The sequence below is a fragment of the Squalius cephalus genome, assembly GCF_949319135.1.
Source record: "Squalius cephalus genome assembly, chromosome: 1".
Lineage (NCBI taxonomy): Eukaryota > Metazoa > Chordata > Actinopteri > Cypriniformes > Leuciscidae > Squalius > Squalius cephalus.
This window is the reverse complement of record NC_137122.1, coordinates 40,439,795-40,463,076: the sequence shown is the minus strand read 5'-3', so window position 1 is coordinate 40,463,076 and position 23,282 is coordinate 40,439,795. Positions and strand designations below refer to the sequence as shown.

At 39.1% G+C, this 23,282-nt stretch overlaps 1 protein-coding gene across 2 annotated transcripts in view; it reads right to left on the bottom strand.

Moving 5' to 3' along the window:
* The window catches only part of syt3 (synaptotagmin III), a 37,569-nt gene extending 25,434 nt beyond the window's left edge, over window positions 1–12,135 (bottom strand). Inside the window, exons 1-3 of one of the 2 annotated variants that reach the window (XM_079875016.1) lie at window positions 11,970–12,135; window positions 3,801–4,154; window positions 3,224–3,650 (exon numbers count right to left, since the gene is read on the bottom strand). In XM_079875016.1, coding sequence (XP_079731142.1) covers window positions 3,224–3,371 — 148 coding nt within the window. In that variant the 5' untranslated portion in view covers window positions 3,372–3,650; window positions 3,801–4,154; window positions 11,970–12,135. The remainder of the gene's footprint in view (window positions 1–3,223; window positions 3,651–3,800; window positions 4,155–11,969) is intronic. The other variant, XM_079875017.1, reaches the window with a different exon arrangement.
* Window positions 12,136–23,282: the final 11,147 nt, after the last annotated feature.

The following is a 23,282-nucleotide window of genomic DNA, read 5'->3' as shown; positions in this document are numbered from 1 at the left end:
AGAGCTGGGTAGGGTTGCACCAGCCCATCACAGTCTGAACTGAGTATACGTAATTTGGTTGCATCAATCCTTCCTAAAGCAAGAGTAGCTAGTAATTTGTAAGCTGTCCGTGCAGTAATTTGACATTTACCAAAATTAAAAGTCGTCTTGAATTTCAGTTTATTTCAACAAATATTTAGTAAGTGAGTAATTTGTTAAGTGCTCCTTTATGCTACAACTAGACCTAGTGGTTGGTGCAACCTGCCCCAGATGCCGAACACAGTCGGTCTAATCTTTAGTTTTTATTCCATCAGCAAATAAAAGCATTCACATAATTTCACTCTCGCTGTGATTTAAAACCATGCAGTAGGGGAGAAATCAAATGTAAGAGTCACTTTTGGTTTTCATCCTGAGTATTAATAAATACACTTTGATATAAAATGGAGAGTGGCAAAATGTCTCTGGATAAAGCAGCAAATCCAAATTGAAATGTTCAATCCTATAGTACACCTAAGCGGTAACTGGCCATGGCTTAGACAGAGACCCCAGGCTTAAAAATAGTCTGTTTCACCTTGTTACACTATGCTTGACAGCATGACTACCCTTCTGCTATAGTGCACATATGGGCCATACTGTGAGTACAGAAGAGTTTAAAGAGCCTTGGGCAGCTTCCCTCAGTTTCCCACTAATTAATAATATGGTAAGCTGGCCGTCCTGCTCAGCTATGCATGTCACCGCAATGCATTCAGCAAAACAACATCATGAACCAGACTTTCCCTTAGCTACTTTAAGAGCTTTCCGATTTTCTTTAGCAGACGGTTTGTACGTCTTTCACTCGAATCGTTTGCTTCGCTTGCATAAGTGAGGGTCAGACTATCATTCATACAATCGATTTTAAATCATGTATTATAAGTGCCTTATAAAGTTACTGGCCACTGCCAAGTTTTTTAATTTTTCAATTCAAGAAAGCCATTTTCACTCACATTTTGAGCTTCCTGAGTGACAATTTTCCTGCACAATGTTGCACTGCTTGGAAATTTGGTATAGTAGCACTTTTTGCATTGCGTTCTTCCTTAGATGAATTGCTTGGGTTATTTACATTTGTAAATTGCTATTGGCTAAAAGCCCCTGCTAAATTGTAAAATCTAAATGTGATTTTGGACACTGCTTCTAGCATATCTTTCATGATACCAAATGCCAGATTCAATCCAGCGCTGCCTTAACTAATGACCGACAATTAGTCATTATGTGAAAACCTGTTAAGATAAGCAAATGTCCAGAATTCATTCAAAATGGTGGGATTTATTATAATAAAACTAAGCAAAACATCTTGCGTGCACTATAACATTCAACAGCGTTTTGGTTTTGACATGCTCCAGAAATTAAACCCTTGCTTGAGCTTAAATAAATTTTTTACAAGAAAAAAAAGTGTTTTTTGGGGGATAGTAAAGGTATAGTTCACCCAAAAATCATTTACTTATCCTCATGCTGTTCCAAACCTGTATGACTTTTTATTCTGCAGAACACAAAAGGAGAATTTTTAAAAGAATGTTTCAAATGTTATTGTACATACAATGAAAGTCAATGGGCTCCAAAACAACACTGGACCCCTCACTATATGGACATATATTTTCTAAATATCATCTTTTGTGTCCATTGAAGAAATAAAGTCACACAGGTTTACAAATGATTACAACATTTTCATTTTTGGGTAAACTAGCCCTTTAATAAATAAAAAAAAGATGATGATTCTCTTGATGAAACCTCTCTCTGGAATCCATTTGGGTGATTTTAGGGTGTTTGGAGACCCTATGATGAAGGTAAGCATGTGCAGCTTCATTCCTTCCCCCTCTTTTCACAAGGAGCTTAGAGCTATTTCAATTACCTGTGGTTGTGCCATTTCATATTAAACAGAATGCAAGTCCAATTCAATTTCAATCACTGGACACTTGGGAATTGAAACAATAATGACTAAATCTGTAAACAGGACAGTCTCACTCTGAACACAGCATCCAACCATAGCACCTGTGGTGTGAATACAAATAAAAAAGGCCAGGCACAATTATATGAACGAGCAGCTTTCACCAGTGAGGCTCTTTCTTGGTCTCATAGCTCAGTGAGGTGGGCTGATGATGAAAATTACCCTTAGAGGCCATATGTCTGGCTGAAGTCAATATTTTGGTTAGAAGTTGGACATAAATCATAGCAATTCATGCTTTGAAAAGGTTTAAAGCAATAGTTGAGCATAAATGAAAATTCTGTCATCCATTTACCACCCTCATGGCTTTCCAAACCCTTAACACACAAGATTTAGCATATAAGTCATATGGACCACTGCTTTTGTGTCCTTTTTGTAAGCTACAGACGTCATTTGTTGTCACCATTTTTTTATTAAACCGTTTTGGATTCTGAAGAATAATGTTTCAACAAGGAGCTGAGATGGTCTCTTTATGATCATTAATTGAAACTTTTAAGGGTTGCTAAACCCACTGGTAAAGTGAGCAACAATCTCTATTTTCATTACTGAATTGTATGTGCATTGCTCACGCATTGTTTTTGTGAACATCCATGAGTTCTTGTTAAGATGAAGGCCAAAACCAAATCAATCCAATTCATTTTAATATTTTGGTTAGAAGTTGGGATATAAATCATAGCAATTCATGCTATGAATAGGCTTTAAATCAATACTGCACCCATAAGTGAAAATTCTATCATTTTACCACCCTCCTGCCTTTCCAAACCTGTAAAGGGCCGTTCACACCAAGAACGATAACGATAAACATAACAACTATCTTAGTGTTCACACCAGTGGGCGATATTGTTCTGTTTATTCTAGTGTGTGCTGCAGTTTTGTCGTCTGTAACTTTAAATGCTCGAGATATTTAAAGCAGGATGGATTCTGATTGGCTGTCAATGTTTCAGTCAATCAGCTGGAACCTTTATCGTTATCGTCCTTGGTGTGAAAGGGCCTTAAGACTGTCTTTCTTCTGTGAAACTTTAGAAGACTTAGCATATAAGTCAAAAGGACCACTTTTATGAAGCTTTTATGTCCTTTCTGTAGTTTGAAAGCTCCAGTCCCCATCAATTGTTGCATGGACAACAGTGACCTATACATCTTCTTTTGTGTTTCTTGGGCAAGATAGTAAGCCATATTGGTTCGTAACAACATGAAGTCCAGTAAATGATGACAAAATGCTTATTTCTGGATCAGCCATCCCTTTAACAGGTTTTGCTGTGTTCTTACCTGTGTTCATCTGTCTGTTAGGTCCTCTCATCATGTAGCTGAATTCTTGGCAACTCGCACTCTGGCTGAAGCCTCCAGACCGGAAGCACAGTTCCTCCACCAGCACCAACGCCTTCTTACAAAGGTCGTCTTCCCAGTCCCCCGACATCCTCCAATCCGCATCGCACACCCACCCTGCACTCAACCAATCGTGCCGCAGCCCTCACCGCCCACACCAACCGGACGGCGCCTGAGCGAAGAGGGTGTGTCTGGCCACTTTCTACTGTAGGATTCTGATAAAACAGGGACTCGTTTTCGATTCTGAAGGACAATGTTTCAACAAGGACCTGAGACAGTCTCTTTATGACTGTTAATTGAAACTTTTAATAGTTGCTAAACCCATTGGTAAGTGAGCCACAATCTCTCTTTTCAATAATAACATAGGCTCCTGGGGGGGAAACAGGAGAGAGGGGAAAAAAGAAGGAATGAGAGCAAGGGAGAAGACATTGCATACATTTATGAAGTAAAATTAAAACAGTGAAAAATCCATTATTCAATTGTATGTGCATTGCTCATGAGTTGTTTTTTGTGCACATACTTGTTATAAAGGACAGCAATGACATCCCTGAGTCCTTGTCATGGTGAAGAAGAAGGGAATTCAATTCAGAGAAATGTTTTCTTCAATGGATAAACAGCGAGACTATATTTAAGTCTGTTGTTCAGAAAGCATAGCCTAGATTTTGTGGGCTATTACTCTCAGTTAATTCATCAGTCAGGGAAGAGAAGAGTGTTTGCAGGCTCGGTCCTTAAAGCAGCATCAGGGCAGGGTAAAATCTGAGACGTATGGTGTATTTCCACTAGATTTCTCTCTTTGTTTTTTCATTCAAGCTTTAATGTTCATTATGGTCCATGGCTGTATTTCTGGAATGTTCTACAGGAGCTTTGAAATTGCCTGAAAAGAGAGGAAGAGAGAGCGAGAGAGAAAATGAGGCACACATCATAAAAATGTGCTGTAAAATTATGGTTAAATTATAAAGGCAACCCGCTGGGCTTGCAGAGCTCAATAGCATGCAAAGAAGAACTTTTCATTTTGGACATCTATTTCTTCCCAAAGACAAACGGCTCTCTTTGTACAGTGCATCTCGGGAACAAGTTTATCTTGGTAAGCTGTTGTTGTTTGATACTCTGAAGATTAAAGGTGAAGTATAATTTCTACTCCATTAACGATGCTAAACTTGTATTGCTAATTTGAGCTGCTCGACATATTGGCTCAACCAATGGTGTGAGTTTTGGGCGAAATTATCGATTTGATCAATAATGATGGGATCTTTTTTCCCCAATTCAGTTTGTTTGAAGTGTGTTATTTCTGCACCACTAAACTGCATACATTTTCAGCATCATTACTCCAGTCTTTAGTGTCACATGATCCTTCAGAAATCATTCTAATACCGTTCACTTTATTTAAACAATTCATTTTGATTTAACGCCATTGTATTAGGTTTCTCGTTCAAACAGGATTACATTGTGTTAAACAGACTTGAAATGGTTTTTATTAATGTTTTTACTTTGAAAGAACATGTTTCAATTAAGTTGGTCAATGTTTATTCAATTTACTTAAATCAAGTTCACTCAATTATTTTCAGTCACTAAATCCATTTGAGTTGAGAGTACATGAATGATTTTAGATTTTATGTTTACATTTAAAAGAGTTTCTGTTATGTTAGTGTTTTTGGGGGGATACCATGAAGTGTAGAGCATGTGCTTGGGTTAAGGACCTGCTAAAAGGAATTAAAATGGTTTAAAAACAACTATGGGCAAAACCATCCTCTGGCTAATACAATAAGAGTCTATACAGAGTTATTCTCATTAGATAACATTTGTAAAACAAAAAACAAAAACAAAAAAACATGAATTAAGTGCATTCACTAAATAACCGAATCAGTGACACTGGGTTATTTGTTTTATTTTTTATTAGATATTAATTTTAGGATAATTTAACATAATTTTTGGACAAAATTAAGAATGTTAACCTGATTCAACTAAATGGCACTGAATTAACCTTATGTAAAAAACGTAAAGGTGCTCTAAGCGATGTTGGGTGACGTCACTTCTTGTTGACGTTCGAAGTATTGTCAAACAAAACGGAGGCAAGCTCGACCCTCCCCCCTCCTCATCCCTCATTCTTGCCGAATAAAGTTAATTTACTTTTAAAAAAAATACTGACCTCAAACTTTTAAATAATCGTAAGAAGTGCCCTTGCAAAAAAGAATGACAGAAAATAAAGTACGTTTTTTAACATTGAAGTTTGGTAGACACACTTCACATTTAAGGTTAACACTGTGTCCTAACAGGGTGCAACACCACAAGATTCAAGTGACAGGCAATTTGTCTGCAAAAATGGGCCGTGACACGACATTGATGTCCTTTTGTGCACAACACAGCCAATAAGAACAGTTCTCACACTGCAGATGAAGAGCATAAACTAATAAAACAAACCTTGTATTTTTATGCTTTTGAATGGGCAAATTTTGAACCCTCATGTGGAGGATAAAAGCATTTAAGGTTCATGTTAAATAGGCCAATATTCACAACATTTTATTACTTCAACACGACTGCACTAGATGATGTAGTTCATCATAGTTCATCAATTTGAAATTCCAAGAAGCTTTTCATTGATGGATTAGAATAAAGATCAAATCTACACGGAGTACTGCTACCTGCACTTTTTTTTATATATACATAAAAAGGACATCAATGCAGTATGCTAACATACTGTAGTAATTACATTTTCGCTATCTAGTATACAATGATCAAAACTTTATGATTTTTGACATTCCTTTTAAGGAGAATTATGAAGAACCTACAATACAAGTAACGAATCTGTGGTTTGATACATGCAGACGCCATTGAGAAATAAAACGTGTTGTAGCGATTCATCTGGTAAGGTGTATAATTTGTCAGCATGGGGTTCTTCTGTATCTATGAGATCTCTCAGTATTCTTCCATAGTTCTGTGCTCATTCTGTCTCACAAAACCAGGTCAAAGCTCCACCTTTCATTTCCATTCTCTTTCGCTCCTTGTCTCAGCCCTCCTCCAAGTGTTTCTTTTCACCCTTCCGTCCATCCTTCATCCCCTCTCTGCATCAGCTAAAACAGTGCAAGCCCAGAAAAACTGTGCAAATCTATCGATATGTGAATCAATTTAATGATCGTGTGCTTTCATCTGAGAGTATTTCATGCTGCCAAAATCGCTCAAGAAGGCCGATCTGTTTCACTGGTTGACGGGACACCTCCTCTTATTGAACCGATCATCCATCTATCATCCTGATAGACTATCTTTTCATGCTTTTTAGGTCTGTAAAATGTCATTGGTCTTTGGTGGATTGTTTCTTTCCAGCAAGCTGCATCTTTTCCGTCCGTCTTCTCTGCTCCGATCTATCAATCAATCAATCAATCAATCAATCAGTCAAAGCCTTAAGTACAGCTATAAGTCATTCTGGGCAGGACTCAGGTCAAGATGTTCACCCACACACTTGGCCCTCTCCTCTAAGCTGCCTAATCAGCGTGTCTGAGCGGTCTATCACTCTGGAACATCGTCTAAAGGAAACCCAAAACAGATTGAGGTCCATTTATCTGTCCATCTCAGATCTTCGGTCCATTGTAAAAAATAAGCTTCAGATTAGCCCATAAAAAAGCACCCCCTCTCCCCACAAAAAACTCCTGTCTGCACTCTTCACCAATGGCTCGGCCTGTAAATCTGTCAAGGTTTGACTTAAAAATGCTGCATATCTCAATGTGAAAGATGGCCGTCTGGCAGCAAACTACAGTGTCACTGTCCAGAAATGCCAGATCGATTCAGAACAAAGTTAGAGAGGAATGGAAACGGGAGGCAGGTGAGAGAAAGAGCCAATGAAAGAGAAAGCAAGAGAGAGACATAAACTATCAAGCTTGAGAAGAAAAGGAAGTCAGTCACAGAAAAGGGCATATAACATGTGGCATTGAAGTCTAGACAGAAAAAGCATCTTGATGCTAGTGTAAATTTCTAGAGGATATGAATTTTCAATTGATATACTGTAATAAAACTACACTGACGCTCTGGGGTATTATAGGATGTGCGTCTTGAAAAAAAGCAGGAATAGAATAATGTGGTGGTAAAATCCATGCAAGTGACACCGACATGAAACAATCGGCCAACAGAACATGAAACCCATCTCAGACATTCCATTGACTGCTGCCCAGGTCTCAATCAATAGCTCCAGGAAAAGCATTATCCCACAACAGGGACCCCAGGAACCTGTATGGTCACTGTCCAATCACATGCAAGCCAGGTGGAATTGCCACAGTCCAATCATGTCAAAAAGGCCACAAAAGCCCCTGTCCAATCACACATTACAGATGAAAATCTATAATAAAATGCAATGATTACATGGATATGTACACAGACACACACAACCGGAAAGGTCAATGTTCAGTGACATCCATCAAAATGGCAATAATTGCATTGCCATTACATACGTACACATTTGAAGGTTGCAGCTCTGTTTGGTGTCTAGACAATTCATACAACACCTAGATGTCCAGTTTAAACCGGAAAGCAGAAAGACTAGATCAGGTCGCTGTGTCATTGAATGACAGACAACAGAAAGCGGTCCCAAAGCAGAAGAGATGACCACAAATGCTGACCAAAAATCAAAAAGTAAAATAAATCAAACACATTTTACAAAACAATTTGAACATTTTTCAGTACTAAAAAACTACAATAAGAGTAAAAAAAAGCATATTTTGTTTTGTTATTTTGTAGTTTGCCAATCATTAATAATCACCTTTTTTGACTATTAGTCTATAAATCCTTGTAAAATGCTGCACGTAATAAAGGTCACAGGCAAAGTGGTTTAATCTAAAATCTGCGTGGCCTCTAAAAATGGCTCACAGATTGTCATTTCATTTCACGGACGTGACTGAAAGCGATGATGTCCGAGTGGATTAATTTTAAACTTGTAATTAGTCTATTTCCACCAGTTTGATCCATTCAAGCGGATTTGCAGACCGCTTTGGTGGACATGATAAAGCGTGACAAATGAGGCCATCCTACGATACAACAGGTCCTAATAACCTCTAAAAAACGGCAGCTAGCACTCACAAATGTGTGTTATCATAACGCAAGTACTGACAATGATAATATCGCTGACTGTTCATACATAAGACACCTGGCATTCACTACATAACTGTCAGGTGTCTTAGGTTGAGATGTGTCAACACCACAGATCAGCAGCAGTCACTCAGGTCACTGCCTGTATCTACAGCAGAGGGCAGATGGGTCTGAGGTTCTGTCCTCGGCCCTGAGGTGAAATTATTCAAGCCAATGAAGAATGATGCAATTCGTTTTGTCCCGCAGGCAATGTCCGGTGGCCTATTTAGGTTTACCAGTTTGTAGGCTAATGGTTAAGTTGCTGTAAAGTCTGCAAAAGATGACAAATCTCAAAATAGCTGGAAGCAGTGTCCTCCATTCTTTAAGAATCTGGCAGAAGATGAAGACACGCAGGATCAAATATATAAACATCACACAAACCATACACATTATGATACATTTTAGTGAGAACGTACACGGATAAAACTTTATAGCGAATAAAATTCCTCTATTTTTTGTTTGGAACTGCTTCAGTATTGCGGCTCTTTGGCCCGTTTTCCAGTGTCAAATCTAGTGTTTAAATATACAGAAATATAAATATAATCAGATGTTTCAGTTGCTGTGTTTTGGAAATCAGAGCTGTCATGGGATCCTAACTATCTCTGATCCATCTAATCCATCTCCAAATGCAACTTTTAAAAATGATTTGTCCTTTAATATTTAAACAGGACAATTATGGCTTCAAACTGAAAATTCAGTCATCTACACATCAAAAATGCATTCAGATTAAGCAATGTTGCTTGGTTTATTTTTTAAAGGAAACAATAATAATAATAATAATAATTAGAATTATTATTGTTGTTTATAATAACAATACTTAATTATAATAAATTATGTCAATCTATTGGTAAACTCTCTTCTTAAGGTCCTTGCACACTGAGTCCGAAATTCTCGTCCGAAATTTTCACGTTAAAAAATAAATACAACCTCAGGTTGTGTCAATCACGTTTACACACTGCCTCGTAAAAAAATTTGAATCGGGTTTCATTTTTCTGCATTTTTCGCATCTCTTAAGCAAGCATTTTGAGAGGTGTTTTGACAATTCAGAGCCACCGAATGACGAATGTGAAAAAACGCATATGAAAATTTCGAAACTAAATAAATATAAACTATATATATCTATAGTCTGGTTTCAATAGCAGCCTAAATATCAATTTGATCAGATACTGTAAATATTAAATATACCTCAAAAAGCCATTAGGATAAACTGAGAATATCAGGCAAATATGAGGCACATTTAACATTTTGTTATGTACAAAGCATTTGTAGTTTCCACAGTCCCCTGCCTCCTTTTGAAGTTTTCCCGTCTTTCCTCTTTACTCAATGGAAACCTGCCTTACAACTTCCCTTATTCCCCTGAAATTGATAGATGTGACTGAGACTAATTGTAAAATAAAAATGATGGCTAATCCTTTTCTTCTCTACTGAGGCTATGAATTTGAACACTTCTATTGACAAGGGATGTAAATCCATTAAGTATAACCAATAGGATATTAGAGTAATTTCTTAATGAAGCAGTTGTGGTTTTTCTTTCTCTCATTCTTTTACGTTCCCTTTTTTCTCTCACTCACTGTATCACCCCCATGCCTGTGGTCTTATCTGCAATGTCATCGGGAGTCTAATCTGCTTTTGTTTTCTGTAAGGATGGTGTGTTTTTGTTTTTTAAAACCTGTTGGAAGATAACAGTAATTTTCTTTACCCCTCTGGCTTCAAAGCAAAGTGTTTCCAGACTTCCTGCAAAGTGGGAATGAATGAATAAATGATAACAACGCAGTTTTAGTAGACTCATGTAGCAATTTCTCTTCATCTCCCTCCCTCCAATGCTCTCTTGCTTTTCTAACCCTTCCTTCCTCTTTTGTTGCCTCTTTTGTACCATTCCACATTGCACTGGGAGAGGAAACCAGGCTAAACGGCCTTCAGTGCGGCCACAACCTCTACTTAGGAACACTCAGCCAGATCACTGCGTCATCTCATCGTCTTGCTCATATCTGCCACAATGATGTGAGTTCCTGGACACTTTCTCCATCCCCTCCTGTGTCCAGCGTATTCACTGGCCACTAAACACACATCAAAACTGCCCTGCCAACAGCTGCTGTCATTTACACAACCGGACCTCTGCCACTGGCCAAAGACAGGGGTGATATTACATATCACTGTAAAAAAGGATACCTTGGGCCTTTGCGGCTTGTGGTTGCAAGCTGAGGTAGCTTAGAGCATGTCGTAACATTGTTTTCAGTGTCTAAAAAGAGTTTAGTCCTGTTTCTTTGACAAAAACAGTCTAACCTGCACGTGGCTATTGCGGTGAAACTCTGCTGCAAGTTACCCTCAGGCCCAGATGGAATCTGCAGACTTTTTCTGCATGGATTTTGGGGATTTCTATGGAATACATTCAAACATAAAGCACAAGAATAATCAAATTAGTCCAAGTATTTAATAAACAAATCCGCAATGGGGGGTGTGGGAAGGTTCTAGAACTATATGAATGGCACACATCCCAATTCTGAGTAAACCTGCAGGTTTCATGTGGGCCTGGTTATTCCCTCCCATCCTTAGCCTTTTTTTTCTCTCTCTCCCGCACTCCTCTGTCCAGGCCCTCAGAGTATCTAAATCATCTATAACATCACACGGGAAAACACAGGCAAAAGAAAGAGCAGTGAGCAGTGCGAGGAACCCTGGGATACTGGTGACGTTCTGCGCCAGCCCTTAAGATTCAGCTCCCACACAGATAAGAGTGTAGAGGGAAGCTCTCGGCAGCCCGACAGCCAGGCAACGTCATCACCCGCTCCGTCACATTGTGGGGGGAATTAATCGCCCCCTCATATGGCTTTTACGAATGCCGTTATATGCTGTCAGTGAGCGACAGAGAGAGGATTCCTGTGACGGTTCCATATGGACGTATTAATATTTGCATAATTATGGTCCTGTGCCTGAAAGAAGCCCATGTAAGCCTGCCTTTGAAGACTGTGGGGAGGGGTGGGGTTTGGAGGGGAAGGAACACTGATAAGGGGTTGAAGAGGAGGGAAGCAGCTTCATATGTACATTTCACATTCTTGCCTCGTGCATATTACATATGCATGAGCAGATTAGGCATGTAGAGTAGAAAATATAGAAGTTAAGAACAGAATTACATAAGTGACAGTCTAACTGACTGATGATCATTCTATACATTGTTGCACACACACACACACACACACACACACATATGCACATCTGAAAATGCGAGGTCACGATGCTCAGCTCATATTCATGCATTATTTTGCAACAGATAAATGAGATTACTAAAGCAACTGAGAGGTTTTTGCACGACGATACCGGACAGACGTGCAGACCTATACAACATAAGCGCGCGCGCACAAACAGACATATTATGGATAACCTTAACACAACAATTCGTAGAGAGTCTGTACCGTTTAAAGCAATGCAGATCTCGAATGGAACGACTTTCTACATTATATGCACACTCTCTTCTTCGAGCTTACATTCATCCAAATATAATTTTTCTCATGCGACGCGTTACAACAGCAACATCATAACATCCGCCCCGCACACCCAAAGACAGATAAAGGCTGAAATACCGCACCTGGGACAGACGGATGCCAAAGAGTAGACCGAGAGGGACAGAGGAGGTGTCTCTCCGCTCCCCTCTTCTTCCTCTCTTTCTGTGTTTTCGCCTGTCTTCACAGCCTCGTTTTTTTTCTCTATTTCACTCTCTACCCTCCCTCCCTTCTCTCTCCTTCGCCTTGTGCACGGAATACTAAACGAGCCTCGTCTCCGCTCACGGGCTCCAGTGCGCGTGCAGTGCTAAACACATACTGATGTATGGCGAGAGAGAGAGAGAGAGAGAGAGAGAGAGAGAGAGAGAGAGAGAGAGAGAGAGAGAGAGAGAGAGAGAGAGAGAGAGATCACTAATATACTTGTGTGTGTGTGTGTGTGTGTGTGTGTGTGTGTGTGTGTGTTTACACAGACACACACATATATATATATATACACACACACACACATATATATATATATATATATATATATACACACACATATATATGTACGCTTATGTTGTATAGGTCTGCACGTCTGTCCGGTATCGTCGTGCAAAAACCTCTCAGTTGCTTTAGTAATCTCATATATATATATACACACACACACACACACACATATATATATATATATATATATATATATATATATATATATATATACACACACACACACACACACACACACACACACACATATATATATATATATATATATATATATATATATATATATATATATATATATATACACGTGTGTGTGTATATATATATATATATATATATATATATAAAGAATAACTTTTCATAGTGCACGTTATAAAAAGGTTTTCAAAATTTCAAGTAATAATTAAAGTGAGATTACCAGCTAGTGGTGTCGAGTCCTAGTGTCGTTAATCTTATATTGCATTCACAAAGGCTGCATTTACATTAAAAGTGACCCAATTCCAATTTTTTTCCTCCCATGTGGCACAGATCGGATATGACCCACGAACGTGTATACACAGGAAAAAAGCATGGATTCCAATATTCTCAGATTTCAGTCCTCATTCATATGTGGAAATAAATCTGATATGAATCGGATAGGCCTGCGTGCATTTGCGTCTGCCATGTAAGCAGGCAGATCGGATATTCCCATGTCAATGCGACTCGTAGCCTACGTTGTTGAAAAAGCAACTCAGGTGTTGACCAACCGTGATCACATGGCTCTTTCCAATGGTGCAATGGAGGAAGAAGGCTCAACCCAAATGTTTTGCAGACTTTTAAAGATGGTGCGGAAACCAAAAGCTTGTATTATCATTTCATCAGCGCCCATTGCAAATCGAGCCGTTTTTAATTCCTTTTCAGCCTAAGCTTTTCCTGGTGAGTTCATCTACCTTTGGTTGTTTCACTTTTAATGCAGATACCAGATATGGGGGTCACTTTTAAAAGATGATTTTAAGCTGGTCGTCAAAATAAATCAGACATAGTCAACAAATCGGAACTGGGCATCAAGACCTGCAGTGTAAATGTGGCCTAAAAGATTCATTCGCTAATTAGTTCAGTTTGCTGGTTACATCGCAGCGCTTTTAGGTGGTGATAAGTGAGTCTTTTAAGTCACTGGGTGAATCATTCACTCAACCGATTCACTAAAGACATAGAGTCATTCACAATATACAAAGACGTGTTACATCTACAAATCTATGCTGGGAGTACACTGCATGTTTTTACATATTCGCCAACAGTTTTGTGGAAATCGAAGACAAATGCCTGAAATTTGGAGGCAAATCAGTGCTCGTTCACGTGAGTGACAATTGCGTAGTGTGTATTATCAAAGACACAATCTGAGTGCCGATGACCGTGATGACGGGTAAACACTGGACGATTTTCAAAGTCGTCGGATCGCTATTCGTTATTCTCCCGCTACACGTTATTCTCCCACCACACGACTGTTTGGGGTATCATTTAGTTGCATGCACATAACACCAGTATTTCCCAACCGTGTTCCTGGAGGCACACCAACAGTGCACATTTTTGATGTCTCCCTTTGGGCAAGTTCACACTACAGGACTGTAAGACTACCTGAACTGCTGTGGTGCTCACACTACACAACACGTTTTCTTGTCATCTGTCATCGTCTTGTCATAGCAGCGCGCATACTACACAACACAACGCTGAGGAGGTGCACAAACTACAAGACATTTGGTCAAGAGGCAGTCCTGACCAACAAAGAGGGAAAAAAACTTGTTCTCAAATAAATTCACGCAATTGATTATGAGAGCTTTCCATTTGTACCATCTGCACTGTGATTGGCTGGATTAGTTCCACCTTGTTGTTGCATTGCACGCACTACAAGATCACATGGTGATAATATCAAACAGGTTTGAAAATATCGCAGTGTCTGTGACCGCTCGAAACAGGCTCAGATCACGTAGCTGGCCTGCTGATCCATAACGAGCATCGGCGACCTCAACGAGCGCCGATTTCAAAAAAAGTTTCTCCAAAATAGTCAACCCCATGAAAGAAAGTCACTGTGATGCACTGATGAGATTATCCTGTCAGTCTAATTTATATAATACCCCTGTATTATATAAATTAGACTGACAGGATAATCTCCTATATTTGGACTCATTTACTACAACAGTTCCTATGTAATTATTTCAGATGGGATAACAACGTGGGCTGTATTAATATATCCAACTTACAGCCAAGGGCGCTTTTGTGATCAGATCAAAATTAGTTTAGGTGCAGAACCTGAACATATGCAAATCACTCTGTCTAAACTGTCCAATATTACAGTCCTCCAGGGGCGTTATGAATAATCATTACTAAAGTTGCTATAATCCTACTAATAAAGAAATATGAGCATCTGTCAACACACAATGAATTCAAATGCCCATACAGCCAATCATTTTGTGTACAGCTGCACTGGAAATTCATACAGTGTGAAGCGCAGGATGCCTGTGCCTTGAAATCCTTCCTTTTGACACCATATAGAAGAGCAAATAGTCAATTTGGAAGGGCAGAAATCCTTTCAAATAATATAGTAGCACATTTATTTAAAGCAGCTATTATAGTGAATGTTCAGCTGTCGTTATGAATCCAGGTAATAAAGCTATTTCAGAAACATGAATGCCTCCCAATGATTTATGCTCTATCGTATACAGTATTGATGAGGATTCTGTTGAAATAAAGGGCACATAGAGAAGTAGCCTGAAGCAATGAGCACAATGATTGGGGTATAAATGAGTGTAAACAGCTGCCTCTGCTAACTGTCAGAGCAGTGCACACTGAGAAACAGAGGGAGACAACAGGAGAGGACAGGGCAGAGAGAGAGAGAGAGCACAGCAGTAAGGCTATCGAGAGAAAAAGAGGGAGGGAGAAGACAGACTTAAAGACAAACTAAAAGAGAGCAAGACAGGTTAGAGAGAGAAGATCTGAGACAAAAAGGGCTCAGAGAGAGGAAACTGAAAGCTTGGCCTCAGGCGGCTACACTGAGAGCTCATGTCACTGAGGGAACATGTACTGGCACTGCTCCTGTTTCCTACAGGAAATTATATTTACACACACTCATGCACACAGAAATGTGCATATTCTTGGACACCCATTTCTGGCTGAGGAAATGCTGCAATTCAGCTGTGGAGACGGTTTCATGTGCACAAAATAATGAGCCCATGAAAAGCTGCACAGTGGGATTTACACTAGTAGGACGTGTTCCTGGATATTGCAATTCAGAAACTTGTACAAAAAAATACTGAAACCAAAAGATTGTCATGACATTCTGTTCTATTAAAGGAATAGTTCACTTTAAAATGAAAATTCTGTCATCATATACTCATGTTGTTTCAAACCTGAATGAATTTCTTTCTTCTGCTGAACACAAAGGAAGATATTTAGAAGAATATCAGTAACCAGACAGTTTCTGGGTCCCATTGACTTCCATAGTAGGAAAAAAATATACTATGGAAGTCAATGGGACCCAGAAACTGTCTGGTTACTGATATTCTTCTAAATATCTTCCTTTGTGTTCAGCAGAAGAAAGAAATTCATTCAGGTTTGAAACAACATGAGGGTGAGTATATGATGACAGAATTTTCATTTTAAAGTGAACTATTCCTTTAACTTTTTTTTACGTCTATATTCTTCCTTCAGTGCTGCCCAACCAATGTAGCATGATTCACCAATGAATGGCTTTTGTGATAACAAATAGAAAAACTATTTTGAGCCAGTTCTTTTTAATGAATCGATCAAAGACTCTTGGATGCAGGAGTTCATATATAAACAGGTCTAATGACTAATTGACTGAATCTGTCTTCATGTATTAAATGAACTGGTAATGTGATTTTGACTCTTTTAACTCAGTTCTATTATTTGGCCAAAAAGATCAGTCCTGAACAGTTATGCATATTTAGTACTCATGTGAAGCAGTCGAAGGACTCTTTCACTGACTGAAGTGGCCTTCTTCAAGTACAACAATATTGCAATATCGACTTTGTTTTTTAACTGAATTGAATCAACATTGAACTGAATTGAGCTGAATAATGACACCCTAGCTTTTCTTCTTTAGAGCTGCTTATAGCTGACTTGAATTAATGAAATTTACAGTTATTAAACTGAACTGAATCAACATTGAAATGATTTGAGCTGAATAATTGAATCTTCTGAAGAACCGCTTTACAGTAGAATTAGAATTTGTCTTATCTGATGAAGTTTACATCATTGATCGTTATTTTCCTGTTCATTACTGTGAAGCTGTTTTGAAACAATCTGTATTGTATAAAGCGCTATAGTAATAAAGGTGACTTGACTTGACTACTAAATGAATCAGTAATGGAATTGATAAGGAATGGTGAAATTTCTCACAATTCCCATCACTATTCCTGGATCAACATCCTTTGTTGCTAATGTAACAATATTACTGTCAACCACTGTAGCCATAACACTACCTCTAAAATCAGAGAGGAACAAATGGGTGAAGTTTATCCAAGAACATGCCCTTCTTGTACGAATCCCGTTAAGCATGAAGAGCCATCTAAAGTGACGTTTGACCTTATTTTTTTAATCTATTTTGACTCCTGACTCTGTAAAATCTCGCACCAGACTTGAGAGGTATAGCAAGGTGGCGCGCTGTGCCGATAACATCTCAAGCCTCGGTGCCCAAGTTCACCTCTCTCGTCCGCAACAGTTTGTCTGCCCTTCTTCCCTGGATTGCTCCTTTTTGAGTTCTCCATTTTATTTTGTTACCATGACAACCGTCTCTAAGTGAGTCGCCCACATCTCTCATTCCCTTTCCTCTTTCATTTTTTACTTTCCTTGCAGTGACTTTCATCTTTCTGTCTTCTCGACTCATTCCCCTACTCTTTCTTGCACCATCATTGTGACTCTCACTTTTCCACTCTTCAGGCTTACCCCCATTTTTTCCCTCTCTCTCACCACCACAATATGTGGTACAGATTTATGTTCAGTCGTCTTCACTACAGTCTGCTATAAAATATTTATGCTTCATTGCAAACATCTCCTCCATATACTGTGGAGTTTCAGAATGGTGCGGAGGTTTCTTTTTTTCCCTTCCTAGTCCAGTGTGTCTGAAACGGCAAACAAACAGACTTTAATAAAGGCTTATTGTGAGGATGACAAAGATCAGTAAGCAAAAGGTTTAAAAAAAAAAAAAATGTATACCAAATTACACATTAAATACATTGGATGGACGGATGGAAGGGATTGGATTCTTTTATGCTGTTGTCCTCCAGGAGAGGAGGAGAAACACTTAACTAGATGTAGTCTCATTACTAGTCTCATTCTAGCATTTAATGCTGAGGATGACTCTAGCCTACAAGCTTCCAAAGGACTGGTCTAGGAAGGCCACATCCTCACTACAGATTCCATTTGAGAACACCCCATGTCTACATGCCTATTAAGGGTATGTTTACACGACAACGATATGCTTAAAACGGAGAAGTTTTTCATTTGAGTTTTCCACGTACAGACGACACCATTGTCAAAACGATCCCCATTCACACGGATCCGCGAAAACAACTAAAACCCTGTATTCTGCTGCCAGGTGTGATGGATTTTTTAATGAATAAAATAGTAAATTGTATATCAAACTAATCATAACTCTAACATCTAACCTTACTTCTCCTTTAGGCCTAACATTCTACTTGAACAAAATATACTCAGAAGATTGTGTCGAAACCAGTGGAAAATTCTGAGATGCTGGCTAGACAATATCAAAAATATACTGTCTAGCATAGTCTCATGACACATTGAGTAATCAAATTAACTTCAAACCCTTTTCTATTTTTTTAATCATTTGAGATTTAAGTTGCTTCTACCTAGTAACAGAAGGGTTTGCATATGAAGAACCAATCAAATTGTAGGGAAATTATGTAATGTTCCATGGCATTTTTGCCATGCTCCTATTCTATAAAAACTATTGTATTCCTTTTGCTGCTCTGAAATTTGTCTGAGATCCTCCGGCCGTGATTAAAGCATATTCGAAGGCATTGCCAGGAGTCTGTCTAGTTAATGCTGCGCAGCAAGTTAGTTAGAGGAACAAGTTAGGGATTGTGAACTCAAAGCCAGTTTTCGACTGTAGACGCAGAGCTAGAGTATAAAGATATTATTAAGTGTCGACTGCAGACGCTTGGGTGTCGATTGGAGACGCCCCAGGTAATTATGAGTCAGGTACGTAAGAAAAATATACCACAGGCCATTAGATGGCATTGAAACACGTAATACGCAAGTGTATGACATCATCGTCTTTAGAGGTTTGCGTTTTTGTTGTTTACACGGAGACCGTTTTCAAAAGTTTGTGTTTTCAGGCACTCAAAACGCTGTTTTCATGTAAATGAATCGCCAAAACGCATAAAAAGTTTTACGTTTTTAGTTGAAAATGGTGTCGTGTAAACAGCCCCTAATTAGTTACTGCCATGTGATTGGCTGATTAGATATTTGTGTTAATGAGTAGTTGAACAGGTGTACCTAATAAAGTGGCTGTTGTCTTTAAAACCCCAGCTTCACTATCCAGAGATTTGGAAGTAAAGAAGCTACATTTGAATGAGCAACATGAATAAGACACATGAATGACGTAACCATTAAACTATTTGCCCTATGGTGCTAAGATAATATTCAACCAAACGTGCTGCTGTCTGGCATTAGTATCATCATCATCACCATCAGGAAGTCTGGGAACGCTGTGAGCCACATTCGAATGGGCAGTCATGAATGAGATACATGAATGGAGTAACCGCAAATCTTAAATGTTAATTGCCATATGGGGGAAAGAGAGGGTTAAAACTAAAAACTTTGCTGCAGAATTTAGCATATAGCCCAGGGATAGTAGGCTTCTGTCTGAGACATTTGCGTGGCCAAGTTTAAAGTGAACGTGCAAACCTAATCGGATAGCAATCCAAATGATTAGAGAGCATGAAATGACATAAGTATAAATGCATCCTACATTGCAAAGAAGTCGTGCCTGCTTATGTGAATCTCTGAGAAATATGTGCATGGTTACATCAAATTGTGTTAGGACAAAATGTGTCTCTAAGACTTATTTGGCATGATCATGTCTCTTTCCTTTTAAGCTAAAGAGAATAGTGATGAATAATGTAAGAAAAAATGATGTGGACGTCGAAGATCTCAAAAATGAAGTTTATTACAAGATACACTAAGCACCTTGGGTTCACTGGCATCAGAATGAACCCAGAACATCCTGTTACAGTTTACCACTCTTAATATAAATGAAGTTGTTCCTGTTGTAATAGCTGTGGTCTGTATGTTAATGAAGTTGAGACACCCCATTGTCTGAGAAGGTTCTCTGTGTCCTACACCCACTCCCATTCTACAATTGATGATGACCATTTGCTCAGGATGTGATCAACCCAAATGGTGAAGAAACAATATACAGTAACTTCAATTCCTGCATCTCTATGATAATTAAGCCATTTTGGGGATGAGCTCATTCTAAAATATATTTTGGAGTGGAATCTGGGTCGAGGCAGACTACAATTTCTTACAATATTCAATCCTCCGGCATAATTTGTGTGTGGCTGTTTGCATGGGAGTGATAGAGTGGCTGAAACAAAACAAAAAAACAGCGAGTCCACTTCACCCGAAGCAGTCATCTCCTCAGCGTCTCTCTTCAAAGCAAATACTGCTGTTCACACATTTCTCACACCCCAGGGTTACACTGTGGCAAAGGCAGAGTGGTGGCATAGGGAGGCGTCTGCTGATGTTTTTCACCACTGAAACAAGGCGCTCTATATATCACACTTCTCTGGCTAAACTGCACTGCTGTTCAGATGTCCATTTTAAAGCTTGATGCATTGCTGACTGTATGGAGTTGGCCAGCAGGCCACTAAAGCACTCTGCACAGAGAAGAGAATTAGAATTGGGAGTTCTCTGTACGGGTATGAAAGTACAAGGGGGATAGATTTAAAGGTGACACAGGTTACCAGACACTCAAACACTGCCAAATACAAAGAGATGCAGGGAGGTAGACCAATGAAGAGAGAGGCTGTGTTGCATTCCGATCTCTAGCTGCCTATATTGCGAAGGACAAAATATTTTTATTTCAAATAAATGCTTTTTTTTAAACATCCTATTCAAAGAATCCTGAAAAAAATGCTACATGGTTTCCACTTCAAATATTAAAGGGTTAGTTTACCCAAAACTGAAAATTATGTCATTAGTTACTCACCCTTATGTCTTTCCAAACCAGTAAGACTTTTGCTCATCTTCAGAACATAAATGAAGATCTTTTTGATGAAATCTGAGAGCTTTCTGTCCCTGCATTGACACTTTCAAGGCCCAAGAAGGTAGTAAAGACACCATTAAAAGGAATCCATGTGACTCCAGTGGTTTAACCTCAATTTTATGAAGCGACGCGAGTGCTTTGTTTGCGAAAAACAATTTACCACTTTATTTACAAAATATTAATCTCACACGCATTCACAAGAGCACCATGACGCATACGTGTTGTGTTGGCGCTACCTTTCTGGGTGGTAGTTGTCTAGGGAGGGATTTCATCAAAGAGATCTTCATTTGTGTTCCGAAGATGAACTAAAGTCTTACGGGTTTGGAACGACATGAGGGTGAGTAATTAATGACAGAATTCTCATTTTAAGCAGCACAACTGTTTTCAACACTGATAATAATAAGAAATGTTTCTCGAGCACCAAATCAGCATATTGAATTATTTCTGAAGAATCATGTGGCACTGGATATAAATCTTATACTGGATGGTTGTCAAACTTTTATGTCAACCCACCCATTTAACTATAAGGGCCTTGATTTTCTAAACACTCATTATGAAGTCACACATTGGGCCCTATTTTAACAATCTGAAACGCAAGTATCAAACGCGAAACGCAAGTAACTTTGTGGGCGGATCTTGGCCTATGTTGCTATTACACTGGCGGGATAAATGACTCTTGCCCCGACGCAAATCTAAAATGGGTTGGTCTGAAGTAGCTTCATTATTCATAGGTGTGGTTTGGGCGTAACGTGAAATAAACCAATCAGAGCGTCATCTCACATTCCCTTTAAAAGCAGGCGTGCTTGTTCCATGGCAGATTGCTATTATAACGGCGGATTTGCCAGGCGCACGCCAGGAGCGGTTCACAGCCGAGGAGACCGACGTTCTCGTCAGGGCCGTGAAAGACAGAGAAGTGACACTGGGGATGGGAGAAACCCACCCAAATAAGCTTTGGTTAAACAGGCGTATAATAATTTGAGTAAATGTGTAAGCTATATTTATGCCTATTTTTTCACATCTTCATGGACACAATAATGATTTCCCTCGTGTGTTAATATTTTTCCTTGTAATAATGTATGATTTGCAAAAATGAAAACTGCTGCTTCTGTGTGTAGATGAGAGAATCAAAGTGTATGCGCGTTGTGCACATGCTACATTATGGCCAAGCATGCGCCCTTAAAATAGCATATGAATAACATGCGCAACGCGCTACTGACTTTAGACTAGCTTTTTCCTGGTCTGTGGCGGAATTGTTTTCTAAACCTGCAAAATAGCACCAGGGAACGTTTGCGCCGGAACACGCCTCCTCTTTTCGCTGAACCGCCCCCGGGAGCGCAAGTTCATTCCCTAATTTACCGACGTGAGTCTGTGGAGGGAAAAGTCCGTGCAAAATAGGAATGATACATGCGTCGGTGTACAAAGTCAATTGCGCTGGGTGCAAGATAGGGCCCATTAAGTGTATTTGGTATCTATCAGCAACATCACTGTAAAACACAGCATTATGTATTTTCATATAAGCTGTTAAAAAGTACAGTGCTATCATGAAATATGGGCAAGTCCTGCATTTTAAGCAAAACTGATATGTGTAAACAATGGCATTCAGACATTAAACTAATATAATGCACATAAAACTACAGAACATACATAAATGAACAAAATTATGTGTCTGTGGGGGGTGGGGCTTTAATCTTTATTTGCTCTTTTAATCTAGAAACTCTGCAGGACTATTTCCCTTTGCATGCACATTAGGTATGAAATGAAAGCTTTAGCGTAAGTTCTGTTAGGAAGACTCAATTGTTGCGTCACTTATTACCTTCACATCTAACCAATCATGTGCTAATACTTGCAGTATAAAAGATTGGTACTTACACATGTCTGAGTTTGCAGATGCTGACACTGCCAATTACCTCCATCCTCCCCACCACCACCAGGATGGTCCCTTCCCATACCTCCCGGGGATCAGCTGCGCCCCTGCCTTCGTCTTCAGGCAGGAAATGCAGATTCCGTACCCTCGGATTGCGCGCTATGGACGGGGCCTACGCCAAAGAACTTCAGAAATATTTGCTTGCTGGGCTGTTAATACATATATACTTTGTTATATCATTCTATCTCCCGAGTCTTTCTGGTAGAAATATAATATCTACTCATTTTTTGTGATTACTTGAGAGTCATTTTCTGTCCTTTACAACTGCTACTTGTGAGACAATGCGACCTCAGTGAGAAAGCAGAGGCAGACTGCATGTCATTGGTTATCTTGCACGTCAGACTGTATCAGATACATCGTAGTCAAAACTTTGGTCATGACCGACATCACTTACTGTTTTACGTCATCAGCCCATATCACGCATCACTACAATATAGCTACTCACCAGGGAATCGTATTTCCTCTGCCATCTCCATTCTGTGAACTTCAGTGAACTGAAACGATTTTGACAATGGGACACTCTTAGAAATGGCCATATAAACACATCTTGAGAAATGCAGAGAAGAGCCTTTCTGTTGAACCTGAGAGAAACAGATCAAAAAGAAGGAGATAAAAGACAAACATTCTGATAGAAATCTCAATGAGGTGGGGGAAGATGGGGTGGTGAGGGACCTGAAGGAATTTAAAAAAACGGAGCAA